At 31.6% G+C, this 17,981-nt stretch overlaps 1 protein-coding gene across 1 annotated transcript; it reads right to left on the bottom strand.

Annotated features, from left to right (window-relative positions):
• Nucleotides 1-7,717: 7,717 nt before the first annotated feature.
• Nucleotides 7,718-17,037, bottom strand: LOC132735035 (interferon-induced protein 44-like). Its single transcript, XM_060721934.1, has 7 exons — nucleotides 16,511-17,037; nucleotides 14,513-15,209; nucleotides 11,407-11,453; nucleotides 10,102-10,299; nucleotides 9,683-9,829; nucleotides 9,229-9,400; nucleotides 7,718-8,875 (listed from the first exon to the last, which is right to left on the bottom strand). The coding sequence occupies exons 2-7, from the start codon at nucleotides 15,039-15,041 to the stop codon at nucleotides 8,604-8,606; spliced, it is 1,365 nt and encodes a 454-aa protein (XP_060577917.1). The 5' UTR covers nucleotides 15,042-15,209; nucleotides 16,511-17,037; the 3' UTR covers nucleotides 7,718-8,603.
• Between the last annotated feature and the right edge of the window lie 944 nt (nucleotides 17,038-17,981).

Here is a 17,981-nt window from a genome sequence, read left to right as displayed (position 1 = left end):
ATTGCAGGCTCGGTTTGATTGAGTCTGTACATGAGGGATAATGAATACGTGCAACATCCCTCACGCCCCCTAGCACCGGCTTAAGCCATTTAAAAGGAACATTTGGAACTATAAAATGCAGATTTTGTTAAACTCAATAATTTAATAAGAGATACTGACTGGACCTTTATTAATAATTTAAATATAAATGAAGCTTGCAATACTTTTAGATTTAGTTAATCAGTGCACCCCGTAGTATTTTGCATTAATTAGGCCAAAAGATAAGCCATGGTTTAACAGTAATATTCGTAACAGTTTAAGGCAGAGAGACAGGTTATTTCACAAAGCAATAAATAGTAATAAAACATCAAATTGGACTAAATATAAACAAATTCGAAACAAAGTAAACAATATGAAGAAAAACGCAAAAGAGTTATTTTACAATAGTTTAGAATTTTCTTTGCATAATCTTAATAGCTCAAACCCTCGACAATATTGGAAAATAATTAAAATGTTAGTTAAGAATAATTCAGCTGAAAACGATTCTATACCACCTTTACACATTCTCCTTATCAGACTTAGACAAAGCCAATACTTTAAACTCTTTCTTCAGTTTAATCTCTCACTTGGATGATTCAAATACCAACTTCCAGACTTTACTTTTAAAACAAATTCAAGACTAGAAGACTTTTGTATTTGTGAACAAGAAATAAAAGATGTATTAACAAATTTAGTTATAAATAAAGCTTCTGGACCAGACGAAATAAGCCATAAACTGTTGAACGAAACTTCGGAAACCTTATGTATTCCACTGTGTATACTTTTTAATCATTCGCTATCCTAGCAGTTGGAAACTTGCACATGTTATGCCTCTTTTTAAAAAGGGTAATAAAGATGAACTATCAAATTATAGACCAATTTCATTAATAAGCTGTGTTGGTAAAGTAATGGAACGCATCATTTTCAAACATATGTATAATTATCTTCATACAAATTCTTTAATATATCAAAATCAATCCGGGTTTTTGCCAGGTCATTCTACAGAGTATCAACTTATTGATATATATAACCAAATTTGCAAAGCAGTTGACAGCAAAGAATCTACTTGTATTATTTTTTGTGACATTTCGAAAGCATTCGATAGAATTTGACATTCTGGTCTCATCTTCAAAGTAAAGCAATACGGTATACAAGGGAAACTAAATACATGGTTAAAATACTACTTAAATAACAGAACCCAAAACGTTTAGGTATCTTCGACATTTTCTTCTTTATCAACTTTAGAAGGGGGCGTTCCTCAAGGCTCGGTACTTTTATATAACATAACCTTTATGTAAGAAACGTTAAACAAGGATCTAGCGACAATAACAAGTTGGTCTAAGCAATGGTTAGTCAATTTCAATCCGGCAAAAACCGAAGCAATGTTTTTTTTTTCTTTTTTTAATTTGATCAAACCACAATTATTTTTCGATAATGTACAACTCAATTTTGTCGAACATCATAAACATCTTGGGGTCACATTTAGTCAAGATGGGTCTTGGCATCAACATATATCTAACATAGTATCTAAAGCCTCTAAAATACTCGGTTCCATGAAAATGCTCAAATTCAAAATTAAAAGAGAATCACTTAATAATATATATGTATCTTTTTTACGTCCACATTTAGAATACGCGTCTTTAGTCTGGGATAACTATGCGCAATATGAGAAAGAAACATTAGAAAAAATTCAATATGAAGCTGCCCGTGTTGGTACATGATTGACAAGATCCGTTTCTATACAAAAATTATTAACAGAATTAGGTTGGGTTTCGCTTTCAGATAGGAGACATATTCAAAAATTAGTTTTAATATACAAAGGCAAAAACAATTTATCACCACTTTATCTAATACATTTATTTCCCCCATCTGTACAATATGCACATGAAAACCCATATTTTTTAAGAAACAATCAAGACTACGCATCAGTTGTCAGAAGGACAGAAATTTATTCGAAATCCGTTTTACCATCAGCACTACAACTATGGGATAAACTTCCAATTAATGTACGTGAATCAGAATCCCTCCATTCCTTTAAAGCAAACATTAAAAAAATATTTAAATCCCCATCGGTCCATTCATTTTTCATTAAAGGTGAACACTTCCCTACTGTACATCATACTCGTTTAAGAAACAACTGCAGTAACCTTAATTCGGATTTATATGATAATCACATTGTTTCCAGTCCATCTTGTATATGTGGAGCACACATTGAAAATTCAGAACACTATTTTTTTTTAAATGCAAATTATACAGTGAATAAAGACGAACATTGTTTTTAAATACAAGATCTTTTCATCCTCTTAGTGTACGAAAACTTTTGTTTGGAATAGAAGGGTGATCTGAATCCGAAAATGAAATTCTTTTTAAAGAAGTACAAACTTTTATTAAATTAAGCAAGAGATTTAATTGAATAAAATCATTTTTTTTTACTGCTGAAACAGTACTTAAAGATTAAACAGGGTTTTAGGCGGTGAATATTTTACATTTGTATTTATTTATTTATTTATTCATTTATTTATTTTTATTCTTACTTTTTTGCAAAAAGAAAAATATTTTTGTAACTAATACAATAATTTTATTATTTCATTCCATTATTTATTCCTTTTTCTCATAATTTGATACATAGAACACTTAATTCAAAAGCCATAAATAACTTTAAATGGAACACTATTGACATTTGATACTTTATACATCTATAATATTTAAATAACTTAATTTAATCACTCTTAGTATCATAATTTTATGATTACGCTTATCTATGTTTCTAACTTTTTATATATATATTTTTTTTTCTCTATGAAAAGTTCATTCGATTTATTTATATTCACATATAAAACATTTGTTAAAATCAGTTCATGAACATAAGTTCCTGAAAATTCCTTAAAACTGAAATTGATAATCATTTGATATCACACAACTTTATTCAAATAGTATAAACTTATTTCTGACTAACCTCAGGGAAGGGCCCACGATAATGTTGTTAGAACTTTTGGCCCAACCCTTTTGTATGTTCACTTGATTATGTCTGTAAAATTATGAAATTGTATATTGTGTGTATATTTATACAATAAAATATTATTAGACTAAACATATTTAAGCGAAGTACCGGTACCTAGTGTATTCACTTAGTTGCTACGGGAGCGCAGTCGAGTCAGTATTGAAGAAACTTGATTTCCCAGCACCAACCGGACCGAGAGAACAAAGTATGTTATGCAGCTCATTTTTCAGTGCCAGAGTCCATTAGTCCGTGGGATTTCGAAGATAGAAACTCAGCAAACACATGCATTCCAGATCTTCATTTCTTCAGATATCCCCTCCTCGGCGTTAATTTTTCCTGATTGGGAAGGCAGATATTAAAAAAACTGATAACATGATATAATACTTATTAAAGACAAAAGATACAAAGGCAGATTGTGTATTAATATTATATTTATTAAAAGATTTTTAATGTTCTAAGGTCATTATACATGTCTTAGACAAAGAATGAGAGGTAAATGATGGTTTGCAAAGCAACTAAAAATGTACCTGATGCTCCCAACCTCCGAGCTCTCTCCAGGATGGTACTAACGATATATCTGTGTAATTAAAAACTACATGTCTATTACTTTTTTCAGATGAAAAATTAACTAGTTATAAAAAGAATAATCTATTATATATTATCAAAAGAAGTCAACGATATTATTTGCATAATTGTTGGGAATATCTTATAATTGGATGACACTTTATGATACGCAAATTATGATAAATTTAGATACAAGATTACCTTTTAAGAAAACGCAAAATTTGATAAAAATGAAATATGTATTTATATACTAGAATTAATTAAAGTCATCATCTATAGCATCGTTTGATCGGACACTTACCAGACACGCTGTAAACCTCTAAGTCTGTGACTGTTTTGCTGTTGTTACAAAACTGCTCTATAGAACATGAACCCATGTCATAGGCACTGCCAAAATTAAATCCTCCGTTTAAAGTGAAATGACTGCTTTGCATTGAAAGGGTTGAAGAAAAGGTACTCACATCATACCCTTCTCCAAAGATCGGCCCATTTGTATTTGAACAGTAAATGGCATTATCTGGCTTTTTAATAGGAAATTTCATTGGACTATTTTTGCCATTTTCATGAAGCCGAAACAGAAAAGCATGTTTATCCCTATAATATTTACTGCCCTCTGAAGTCCAACTTATCTCTGTGTATAGCCTCCGTACACTTTTCCTTGAGTGTTATAAATGACAGTAACTGTTGGGCCTTGTTTGTCGCAAAGTTGATGGAAAACTGATACATCTGCACCATCCCTTGTGAAGCTGTATATCAAACTAAACTGTTTTGGACCCGCTTGTATATAACGTTGTAGTTCCTTTTTTTTCAGCAATTGAAAGTTTCCCTACCATTTTTTTTCTGCAAAGTAAATAAAATCATACATTTCTTCCGAATAAAATGATACTGTACAAATAATAGCAGAAATAAAATTCCAAGTGAATAAATGTCACTTATATCATATTGATATAATTCACACGTTGCTGTAACAATATGACTATATGACTTATACATCCTTTATAAAATTTAACACATTTTAAAGAAATCAAGATTAAGGTACCCGCTATAAAAAGAGAGAGAAAACTCATTGGCATAACAAAATGGAAACGGTTAAGTCAGCCATATGTCCACAGTCTATGTTAGCTAGCACCGGGAAAGGCAGAACTCTTTTCTCTTTTACATTATATTCAGAATAATTAATAATTGGAAATTCCACGAGACAATGTTATTTCATTGGGCGAGAAGCGGCGTATAATGTCGAGTAGTCCCATCACAAGCCCACAAAATTGAATCATAATACTCTATTGTATTTTCTTATTAACTAACAATACGATTTTTTCATTACAATTCGGGTTTGTTTTTGCAGGAATATCGTACGGACAGATCAATGTCTGTTTCACACATACTTTTTATTTCATTTAAAAGCAGATGCTTTTAAGCCTAACATAGTATATACAAATTTAACATCACAGCTAAATTAGAAAATATACTTTATATTGCCATACATATTGACCCGCCCTTAAACCCGGCGTTTCACACGAACAAATAAACATTGATTGTGTCAAATTGCATTTTTTGAAACAATCCATATAAAATAGGGAGATAAATATCAAGTATTAAACACACGTGTCTTATTTGCAAGGTTTGTGAATAATCTTTAGCGAGTCGCACTAGATGATTTAGGTTATTATGCACAACCAACACTTTCAAGTACCATTGAAGGATTGACACGTTTCGATACGAGCAGAGCGTATTTTGTTTTTGCGTAAGTTGAGTTATTTAAACATCCGCCCCCATTGATAATAGTGAATTATAACTGACGTTGCTGTCAAATCTACAAGATACTTACATTTGTATAATATATTTAAAAACTGCAGACGATAGGATAACCTCAATTCGTGAAAGAAATATGCTAATTATTTACTTTGTTATATAATCTGTTGATAGCATTTATTGATAAAAAATGACCCTTGATAATATTTCAGATTTGTTTATTTGGTAGTGTACATTGCAGCAAAGAAGATAAAAAACATTGACAGTTGTGACCGTAAAAAATATTTGAAATTACCTAATTTAACCCAGTATCATTTTTTGAACATAATAAGATTTGTCCAGATAATCATTTCCCATGAATAATTTCCTGATATTAAAAAAGTAATAAACATGTAATTGTGCGGAATTCATATGGACATGTGTAAACACAAATTTGAATAATGAATTTAATAGAAAGTTGTTTTTTGTTTTTTTTTATTTATTTGTTGTTGTTTAAATTACTTTTCTTCTTGTTTTTTTACTGAGGAAAGTGGATTTTGTAATATCACAATATTGTGTAAGTTTAAGTGAATGTGGACATTTGAGTGAGGTTGAGTAAAATATACATATTAAGTATTAAATATCTAATATCGGTAGTGTATGTTTAATTTAAAAATAGTAAAAAAGGATAGGGAAATCAAAAAGTAACCGGACGTTTACTTAGCAACACTACAATGCATTAATTTGCCTACCTGTTGTTCAATCCCTCACGATATGTAAAGCAAACTTTATAGTTTTCTGAAAATGGTGATACACATGATGTTTAAAGAACGTGATAATCACTGGTAATCCCGGTCAAAGGCGGCTATTATTTCCCTTAAATTCATGTAAATGTCGAATGGTCCTGTAAGCTTTGGACGGTTAGCGCTGAATTACATCTGGCATTTAAATTTTATTTCATATTCGTTCGTCAATATCCACAACCTTTTATTTTAATAATAAATTCATCTCGCATTCATTTTAATCTTCGGTACAAGACTCATTCACTTGAATTTATGTCCTATTATTACATAAAAACAACTCTTGTAACTTTTCTTCTTAGTTTGTTCATATTCATCATACACATTATATTATGACTTCATCTCAGATGCATCAGCACGTGCTTTTGTGAAGATTGAGTATATGAAATAATTTGTATAAACAAATGTCTTTACGTCTTTTTTTATGATTTGGATGTTTGGCTTTGAACATGCTTTCATTTTGATTATTTTCCATTCGCCACGAGTGTTTTAACATGTGAAAAGTTTCTTACTATTGCCATATGTATAAAACTTACAAAATATAAAAAAAATGTTCAGTACAGGACCGCCACTATATAAGAAAAATATTTCCCAAACCCCGTAGGCTAAGATGTTGTGTCGAGATGGTTTTCTTAGCATCTCTATTTGGCTTGAAAGAGAGTTTATCAGTAAATATGCATCATTGAACACGTTGGTATGAGTCCAAACAACAGAGACCACAGAGGAATAAGTCAAATTGCTGAAATGGACAAGAAAGGGTAATTGCATACATTTTTTTACGAAAACTGATGTTATCGTATGTTACATTTCAAACTAATGCATTAACCACCAGTATATGCATGTCGTTCTGAAGATTGATGTTGGTTGCAAAACTCTAACAAATACTTTTCGAACTTCACAAATGGCCATTTACTCAGTCCAAATCTATATTAATTAAGATTCATGAGGTTATGAGTGACCTCCAATTATGATCTGAAAACATATACATTTGTTTGATTTTTTTTGTTTCAAATTAATGCTTTCAGTTGTTGTTTGATTTGATGTTACATACTAAGCCTTCACTAAAGGCTATTAATTAGTCAACATCAGTGCAATGTAATGGTCCTTGGATAGTGATCATTATTTATGGTCACGAAACATGTTTTATGATAGAAGTTAATTCCTGCAGTATGTTCACAAAGGGTCACTATTCAGTAAAACTCATGTAAGAGTATAAGGTTTTGGATAAATTTTGTATAGAAAGGTGACATAAATATGATCCCGAAAACATGTTTTTAGTTCGAAGTGAATACATTCAGTATAAATGATCATTTATCTTCAATTTTATTACATGGATAAGTTTTAGAAGGATGTTTTTGTTTACAAATGGGTAATAATTCTGTTAAAACCATGCTAGAGTTATTGGTTTTGGATATCCTATTAAAGACGAGCAAATATTTTAGAGGTTCATGAAATATGATGATGTTCAAGATGTTACACTCAAGTTTTTAACCAAATTGATATGAAAACGCGGACACTGACACAAGAGGAGACTCGGATATCACCACTATTCTTCGAACAGCTGGCCTAAAAAAACATCAGGCCCCAGTCGTTTTAAAAAAATGACATAACACCTTGCAATATTCTTAATTGTATTTGTTCAATTTTTCCTCATACATGATATTTTATGAAAAATTTTCCTCAAGAATCAGGGGCATTTAGGTCAAACAGAAGAGATATTTAGAATAAATGTTGAGGAACAGTCTACACATAAATACTATGCAGAATATAAAACAGAATTAGAACAGTCAGGTGCAAGAATTGTTAAGGGTGAAAAAAGTCTTAACAATCTTATAATTGGACTAGTCTGTTTAGTATGGAAAAATCATATAAACAATGGTCAACTCAATTTAATTTCGTCATTTAAATGTTTAATGGACACATGTCTCAGTGTAATAGTTGAACAGTACTAGTCCGTCGAAAAAAACGCACACTATATTTTGTATTACAACGATTCATTAGTTCATACAAATAGAACTTAGTTCTCGAGTCAGTTTTTATTTGTATTTGTGAACGTCAACTTTTGTATGATAACTTGTAAACTGTTCAGATACATAATCCGAATTTATTATGACGTATTTTAATAACATTTACTTACATTAACATTACTTACTTACAACATGTACAAGAGCAGTTGCTGCCTTAACAAAAGCCACATAATGTCGTCCTGACCGAAGAAATCAGATAACCAATAAGCAGTACTCAGTTGTAATCTCTTTTAATTTTAAGAATATATTGTAAACATATTGTAAATTATATAAACCATATTTTAAAGGTATAAGCTTTCTACAAAAATAATTAAGAATGTTAGTTATGGAATTGTCCACTGATTAATTGAGAGTGCTAACAAAATGTCATGATAACATCTGTAAATTTTATGATAATAAGTTATGTTTGCTTTGCAAAAATAACATTTATTCCAAAGATTCTGAATCACCCCTCTCGTCGTCCTATCTATCAAGAAGGTTAAACATGAAATCTTCAGATGCCCGAAGAATTTGTCGAAGTGAATAAAGCGCTAGTAAACTTATATCATCCCTCACATTGATTTCCTTTTCATAGTTTTTAACTGGTAACACATGATTCCTTGGTACACCAAAGATGTTAGAAACCGTATCAACAAGCTCCTGAATTGCAACGCTCTGAAATACTGTGGACACATCTTCCTCTACATTAGAGCAAACTTTGTCAATTTTAGTTACTAGGACTACTTGTGACAAACCTACAGTAAGCAATAACAAAAGCATGGTTATTAAATTTCATCAAAATACATTTACTAAATGAGAAGTTTAAATATTAAGAATGAAATCTCTACGAGAAATTTATATATAAAATGAAAAACTTTTCACAATTGTAAAACAAAGTATGATTCTGTCATTAAAATCAAAATATTATTTGCATGTATTTCATAAAAAAATAAAAAAAAACAACAACAAAAGCAAAGGTGAGACTTTACAGACTCTGATGATCATTATACTATGATAATGATTAACAGATAACAGGCACTTATTAAATGTATCTCGCTCAAACTTGGTTACACTGTATCAAACATTTATTGAACCCGTTATATCATACCCTTTTGACGAACTGTACTCTGAAGGGCTTTGATCTTTTCTAACATTTTCTCTGACATTACTGATGCTGTGCTACCATCTATTATGAAGCAAACACAATGAATTTTGTGGTTCAATGTCGGTGAGGCGACAAATCCAGTTGTGTCGGGAGAAATCGGGGTTGATGGGTTAAACTGAAATAAATGAATGTTGATAAATCAAATCAACACGAACCATTATATTACAAATAGTACAAACATCATGTTAATGAACGGGTTATCCTCAAAATAGATAGATCTACATTTGATATGTTGCTGAGGTAATATGTGCGTTCTTAGAAATCAATAAATTTGTTAAAGCAAAAATAAAATATTTAACAGGCATCGTGTTTTTTAATTTTAACCAGAGTCTTAGCAGCATGAGTGCGCCTATATATTTGTACATACACTCATGTATATGAATAAAAGTTATCCAGCCTGGTATTCATTTGGAACATTTCCCTCCAAAATGTAATTAAGCTCTGTGCCATCAATGCCTTGATTTTCTTCAATCCCTCTTGTGTCACACAGCCTAAATTTCATTGGTTTTGTCAGAGCGGAACCTCGCACACGATACATATGGTACTGTTAATAAATAAGTACCAAGGATATTAAATTTTACCAAGTCAAAGATATTGCACATATAATAGCCGATAACGCTGACACAATTTTAACCTTTTAAGCGTATTATGGTTGTAATGCTTTAAAAGATTTCATGTGAAAAAGTATGGCATATATATGAACAAATTGAAGTTTTAAATTACCGGAATTGCTATAATATCTTCTCATGTAAAAACTTTTCATTTCAACTTATCTAGATAAATAATATTTTAACAGTTGTGGGTAGTACGGTATACCTTTGATGTGATACTCTGTTCTGCGCTACCGCAAACAGCCTGTCCTGTCACATGACCTCGAAAGATTGAGGAAATTGTATTGAAGAAACTTGATTTCCCAGCACCAACCGGACCGAGGAAGAGAATGTTTGCTGTGGTCAGATTAATTCTACGCGGTGGAGACCAGGCATTGATTTCGTTCTTCAAACGTTCTAAATCCTGTATGAAAAGATCAACTTTAAACATATGTCAAATGCAAAGTACTAAATTATTTCAAAGTAAAAGATAGAAATGCAGATAATTGGTCAGAATAAACATAAATCTTTTACTTAACAATGGCAAATGGTACATTTGTTATTTGAAATACATACTACTGTATGGTGTAGCAATAAACATAACTTCAATCGCGTAATAACTGAATATGATTTGAAAAAATTATTGAAGCGTATTTTCATAGACGATGTTACATACGAATGCTCTCTTGCCATTTCATCGATATTCAGTTTTGTATAGTAGTATCTTTCACTTGATGTCCATATAACCTCAGTACAGTATTATATAATGTATACCGAAAAAAGGAAATTAATTTGGCTTATGCGTGTGGGTATTCCCGCAAATTTGTTATAAGGACTATTATTTATGAGACTTCAGCGAACAACAGGTTTTATAATACTGTTAGACCTGTTCGCTAAAGCCAATCCGTATCGAAAGTCACACAGGCTTGTGACATATTTATGTAATGCTATAAATTAATAAATTTGCCTTATTTAGACAAAACCTAAACGCGTATGGGTACTTTAATATAGTTTGCACTCTTCAGTTTAAGTTTTGTAACAAAATAGGTTTAATCAACGGTATTATACCTTAAAGTTTATCAGCGCGTTAATACATGTATTTCATTAAAATTTGCAGCCATTGCTGTCGTATCACGTGAATTATGAGCCTTTATGTTCGGATACGTCTGATGTCCTTTAGTTACCCGTTTTCAATTGTATAGTGCATTACTAAAAGTGTATGGGCCGTTACTAAAAATAGATGCATGTACTAGAAATCCCAAAATTCGAAGAACAATAAAGGACAAAATTGATTTGTTTATCAAATGGTATAATTTTTTTGACCACATTTTGATTAATAAGGGAGTTTTTATAGTTATTTATATACTGTTCACAAACTTTCAATATTCTGGAAGTCTTTGCAAATGGGGTTCACCTTAACGATCGCACAACGTCGAAATTAAAAGCGACATTTAAAGTTATGGAAGCCAGAACTAATTTTACTCAGGCCATCATCTATGTCTCAGACAAAAATATAACCCAAAGATTTTACCTGACGTTCCCAATATCCGATCTCTCTCCAGGGTGGTTGTGGTATATCTGCAATAAAAACAGCATGGGAACTTATGTTCTATAAGGAATTCACTATTAATATATTTATATATAACTATGCCTTTGATGAAATATTTCCATAATAAGTGAGAATAACTTATATTGTGACTGTTTGCAAGTTCCTGTACGAAATTTTCTGCACGGAAATGAGGCGGAATTCAATGGCAGATTCCGCCCAGAAATTTAAATTCTCCCCTAAATATACAAGTGTTAAACCATTTGCTTTTGGCACGGATTCCGGCCGGATTCCAGGCGGAAACGGGACGGATTCTGGGCGGAATTGGGACGAAATATGCAAATGAGTTGGGGCGGAATTTTGAAGCGGAATCTTGGGGCGGAATTTTGAAGCGGAATCTCCGGGCGGAATTTTGAAGCGGAATCTCAGGGCGGAATTTCGGAACGGAATTTTGGAACGGAATTGTCAAACAAAATTCTGGGCGGAATTCTGGGACAGAATTCATGGGGGCGGAATTTATAGGAGTTTAACATGATCACATTTTTTTGGGATAAAATTATCAATAATGTATCACATTAAATTTTCTTTCACAAAATTTAATACATATCCTTTAGTCCAAATACAGAATAGAATACCATACATTCACTATAACACAAACAGTTTTTTTTCTACCTGGAGGTTTTGGTAGATCTACTGGTTTTCTTAGAATCCAACACTTTGTTTTTTTGCAATTTTTTTGCTGAGAGTGTTTCAATCATAAATTTGTTTCAAATGTTTCTGATTATTTAAATTACTATTTCTTAAATTGATGTCTGTTTTAAGTCCACTGCCTAACTTCTTGTGGTTTTGCTCACCTTTAATAATAAAATTAATAATTAATTAAACAAAAATGCAGTAATGAATTATGTTTGATTGCATAATTATATGCAGTTATATTTCATATTTTTTGATAATATCAAATTTTATGTTTCAACAGTATTAAATATTAACAGTGCTTATGCATATTCAAAAATACTAAAGCATACGCAGTATCTTATTTCAGTGCACAAGTGTTTAAGAATTGCTATGTATAAGAATTAATTAACTGCTTTATTTGTGACACTATTTATTACTGGTTATGTATTTTTTCAAGGAAAGATGTTGAATAGTAAAGTATTGAGATTTAAAAATATACCTTTTCGGGATTAATACTGCACATCTTTATTGAAACACCTTGCATCTCACAGTCAGCACTTAACTCCCAGCCTGAAAATATAAGTGTAAAATGTAATTTTAGATTGTTCCATTGGAAACACAACACATACATGTTAAATAATAAATGATTATGATGACCCTGTTCAGCTGTACAAAACTTCTGAATTTGTACCATTTATTCCTATTAAATCAAATTGACTTAATTTGTTTAATTTCCAGGAAATGAAAAAGATCTACTACATGCTATTAATTCATACAATACACACAATCATTATATAGAATCATTGAATAACTTATATTTTACAGTCATTAAACATGTAATAAAGATTTAAAACAATTATCAGAAAAAAACAAATGTATGAAGAACTTGAAAATATAAAAACAACACTGACCTCTTGTTACAAATTTTAGCTTGCTACCATTGATAGTAGTTTGTTCAGCATTAATGTAACTAAAGGTTTATAATTACCTGCTTATGTTGTTCATCTCTTTGTCCCATGTTTTCACACTTATTTATCATACCAATACTAAAACACTTTGAGATCTTAAACAAAAGTATATCTCCAAAATTGTTAAAATATCAAGTACATCCTCTGTTATTTGCACTCTTCTTGCTGACCCAGATATCTTAGAATTCAAAATTCACAACTGTATAACTGCATGGACAGGTCAATCATTATGTAAAACAGGGTTAATTTACTCATCATCTCAACCTCCATTCATTGAATGTAATAAAAATTCAAGTAACAAATAGATATATATATAGAATTTAAAAATCATTACAAATTTCTGAACAAAAAAAAATTGCAATGTCCTAGACAAATTCTGCATATGAAATTTATAATGTTATCTCTCCCCAAAATAATTCAATGGAACAGCCTTATCTGTTGGAATGACCAGTGGAGTAAATTAGTCATGCAAAGAATTTAAGATGGTGGGAAACTGCTGGTCAGTTGTGTTTTATCAGAGCTCTGATCTGTGTAGTGTAAAATCTCAGTGGATATATATTGTAGTATTTATTTACCTAAATGAAAGCAATTATTGGGCATATTGGCTGATCAATTCTATATAGATTAAAAGGACATACTATATGAGATTATTTCATGCAATGTTTTTGTTTTGTTTTTGTTTATTTTTTTATAACAAAATCATGATTTCTTAGAGTTTAAAATGGCAAGCACACTATCTTGTCCTGTGGCTGTCCTGATATTCAAATTTAAACAGCATTCTTATTTCAATGTTGCTTTTTATAAACTGTTATTACAGTTGTTTTTCAGTACAAAAAAGATTTGCTAAATTAGTCTAGCTGACAATATATCATTTGCCACAATATTTAAAAACATTGTTTAGGCATATTTTAATGTCTAAAAAATAACCCTATTTATTCTAAAAATACACCTGTAATTATTGGTCAAGTATCATGCTTCTACAAAAATAATAAGTACAGTTGGTAAAATTTCAATGTCTGCAAGTGCAAAAACAAGAGTTAACAATTATAATTTAAACATCTTATATGTGAAATTCTGTTCAAGAAAAAAGTTTAAGTATAGAATTCCGCCCATAGTGAATACCATTCCTTCCCAAGAAAATTTCAAAGTTGAAAATTCTGTCCAAGATGAAATGTTTAAGTATAAATTCTGCTCCAAATAAAATTCCAGCCGCAATTTTTCTAGTTTTCCGCCCAGAAAAGTGAACAAAATATTTTTCTCTTGAGACGGAATGACACGGAATTTGCGTTTCCGTTCCTGGTCCGCCCAGAAATCACTGATTCCGTGTCAATTCCGTGCCAATTCCGCCCAGAATCCGTGCCAAAATTTCGTACAGGCTATGCTTAATTTGGGTACTATATACTATTTCTACTTGAGGCATTTCTAAATTACACGAATGGATTACTTACCAGATACACTGTATACTTCAAAATTTATGACTGTTTTGGTGTTGTTGCAAAACTGCTCAATAGAACATGGACCCATGTCAAAGGTACTGTCAAGTGAAAAAGATCCATTTAAAGTGTATTGTTTGTTTTGAATAGTAAGGGTTCCACTAAAGGTTTTCATGTCATGTCCTCCTTCAAATATCGGTCCATTGCTGTTAATGCAGTAAATGGCCTTTTCTGGCATTTTCACTGGAAATTTCATCGGATTATTTTTGCCATTTCGGTATAGCTGAAACAGAAAAGCATGATCATCTCTATAGTATTTCCCGTCCTCTGAAGTCCAACTTATCTCTGTGTAGCCTCCGTACACTGTACCTTGAGTGTTATAAATGACAGTAACTGTTGGGCCTTGTTTGTCGCAAAGTCGATGAAAGGTTGATGAATCTGCACCATCAATAGTAAAGCTGTATAACAAACTAATCTGTTTTGGGCCTCCTTGTATATAACGCTCTAGTTGTTTTTTGTCATGAATTGAAATAGTTCCTGCCATTTTCCCTACAAGACAGATATCATGTAGTGACCAATGAAATTGCACAATCTTACAAAACAGAATTCAAGGTGAACAGATAACACTCTTATAGTTTCGCAAATACCTTTTGCTGATATAACTCACGTGTCGTTATAATAATTATATGGGCATACTTTGTAAAATCACATCCTGAAAGAGATTAAGATTAACATTTGTATTGGTATCAGCCATCGAGCAAGCATACTTTCTTAACAGCAATTCAGTAAAATGTACAAAATAGAAATTTGAAAGCCTAAAAGCTCACCAGTTGTCAATGGTATTAAAGTTTGTTGCCGTCCATAACTCTGTACTCAGTAAAACAGTATATAAAGAATGATTGGCAATTATCCAGACCGTCAGCTAGTTATAAGTCGAACAATGATTTTTTGGTTAAAACCTATATGACCTTGATCTTTTAGCTATTTACTTCACAATTTATAGTGACATCTCCTAGTCAGAAAAAAACAGCTACGCTAATCTTAAGACTGTTGACAAAGCTTTCCAAACGTTCCAAATTTATTGGCCGGAAAAGGGTTTAGTGGTGACCTTCCCTTTTGAGCATTTTACATCAAAACCAAAAGAGGCCATTGACTGTCCATTTGCAATATCTTTACCAAATAACATTAACTATGGCTGCTGACCTCTCAAGTTATTGAATGGACAAGGACGCGTTAACGAACATACGGACGGACTGAGTCCACTTTTAAGTGGGTGTAATAAAACATAAACATGCGTGTCCTTATCAAGGTAAAAGTATTTACTTAAATCGACTTCTTGTTATCTAAACCTCTCCATTTATGTTAGCGTTTAAATTGCTGCCATTTCAGATAAATTTACAATACACTCTGATTAACGTATTTGAACATTCTAAACACCGAACAGGATAGAAAAACAACAAATTGTGAGAGAAATATTTGCCTTTTAATATATTGTGTCTGTTATCTCAAATTTGTAACAGTGTTTATACCATTTACTGATAAACATATGTAATAGAGTCGACATGCAGACATATCATTATCAGTTCATCATCCTTGATAATATTAGATATTTTGTATATTTTGCTATGTACATTGCAGAAAAGTAGAAAACAAAACTTTGGAATTCATTAATTTACCTATCAATCTTGGAACATAATTAGATCTGTTCAGTTTATTATCATGGATAATTTCCTGATATTGTAAATGTTAATAATAACTTTATGTAGCAGAATTCATTTGCGCATGAGTAAACATAAATTTTAATAGTTTTGATGTAAATGATTTTGATGTACGTCGTTTTTGTATTTGTTTCTTTTTCTGTAACCTAGATTTTCCACAACGTTTAACATGTTTAAGTCATTGTGTACATTTGAATACGACTGGTTTTAATATACATATCAAATAGATGGTCAGGACAATAAAAAAATAACCGGACCTTTACGTAGCAACAGTAAAATAAAATAAATTGCTTACCTTTTGACAATCCCTCACGATTTGTAAAGCAAACATTAAATTTTCTGAAAATGGTGATATATGTGTGGTTTACATAACGTGATAATCACAGGTAAACCTGGTCAAAGGCGTCTATAATTTTTCCTGTTAAACATGTAAATGTCATATGATCGTGTCGGTTAGCGCCGAATGAAATCTGAAGTAGAATTACGGTAACTTCATTTCATATTTTTTCGTCTACGTCCAAATCCTGTTATTATCACTATCAATTTAATTCGTCTCGCATTCATTTTAATATTGGGTACAATTACCTTGTCTCTTTAATTTATGTTTTGCATTAAGTTCGATTGTTTCGCAAACCTATTCGGTGCATTTTCACGACAAAGAACCATACCTACGGCCAAACACCCATGCTGTTTCTTTCATGTCTAATATTTATGGGGTTTTGTAATAAAGTCAATGTGCTTTCAAAAATCTGGAAACAAAGCGATCCCTCGGAAGCATTAATCACAACAAAATTACATAAGAATTGCAGACTCGGTTTGATTGAGTCTGTACATGAAGAATAATGAATAAGTGCAACATCCCTCACGCCCCCTAGCACCAAGTTGGTAATGAGCACATACTTAAATACGAAAGAAAATAATCGTCAATTGATGAAACAATTACCGACATATTTTATGAAACGGACAGCTTGAAACTACAATTTCAATCACAAAAGTTAAAGAAAAATGTATTTGACTGTAAGAAATGGCTTTATTTTAAATAAAAATGACAATTTTGTAGCGATTCTTTTGTATATTACTTTATAAAAAACTACCTCCTTTGTCAATATTTATTCACACAGACACACACGCATGGGCGTACACAGGAACACATACCCACACACGCACACAAACAATACGCCTTGCCTGTGTCAAACTGCATGTATTCAAAGAAAAACAAATATGAACTTACAGCTGTACACAGTTCATTGTTCGATGTTGAACATGTCGGATTTACTATGCATGCATTTCCTGACGCAAGCAAGTTCATGGACATTCGTCTATTTAAAAGTCGGAATTTGATACATGTGTAAATCTGATCTGCCATTGTATACACACCCGTCTCTCAAATATCGACCTGTTTCGTACGACGCATTACTCACCCCAATGAGGGTAAAATGAATCCGACATAAAGAGGTCCGCATAGGGATGAAGTTTTTATTTTATAAAACTCAATATATCTTTTCAAGTGATTTAACTTGTTTATTGCTTCCAAGGGATCACTGTTTTTCAGATTTTAATATTGCAAGTGCAATTGATAGTTCGACCGACTGTGTAACTATATATTCAAATATTCAAAACTACTTTCACATTCGGTTTTAAACTAACAATGGACGAAAAACTATCACGCGTGTTCGAGCCGCAATGTTAAAAGTAGTGCGTTCCAATCATGTTAGAGCGTTTTCACAGAGGTCAGTTAGACTGGTGTACACAATGTCTGATCTGCT

The sequence above is a fragment of the Ruditapes philippinarum genome, unplaced genomic scaffold (genome assembly GCF_026571515.1).
Source record: "Ruditapes philippinarum isolate M1 unplaced genomic scaffold, ASM2657151v2 ctg3423_1_1_1_1, whole genome shotgun sequence".
In the NCBI taxonomy this organism is placed as follows: domain Eukaryota; kingdom Metazoa; phylum Mollusca; class Bivalvia; order Venerida; family Veneridae; genus Ruditapes; species Ruditapes philippinarum.
Note: the sequence above shows the minus strand (reverse complement) of the source record. Positions and strands in the feature narration are given on the sequence as shown.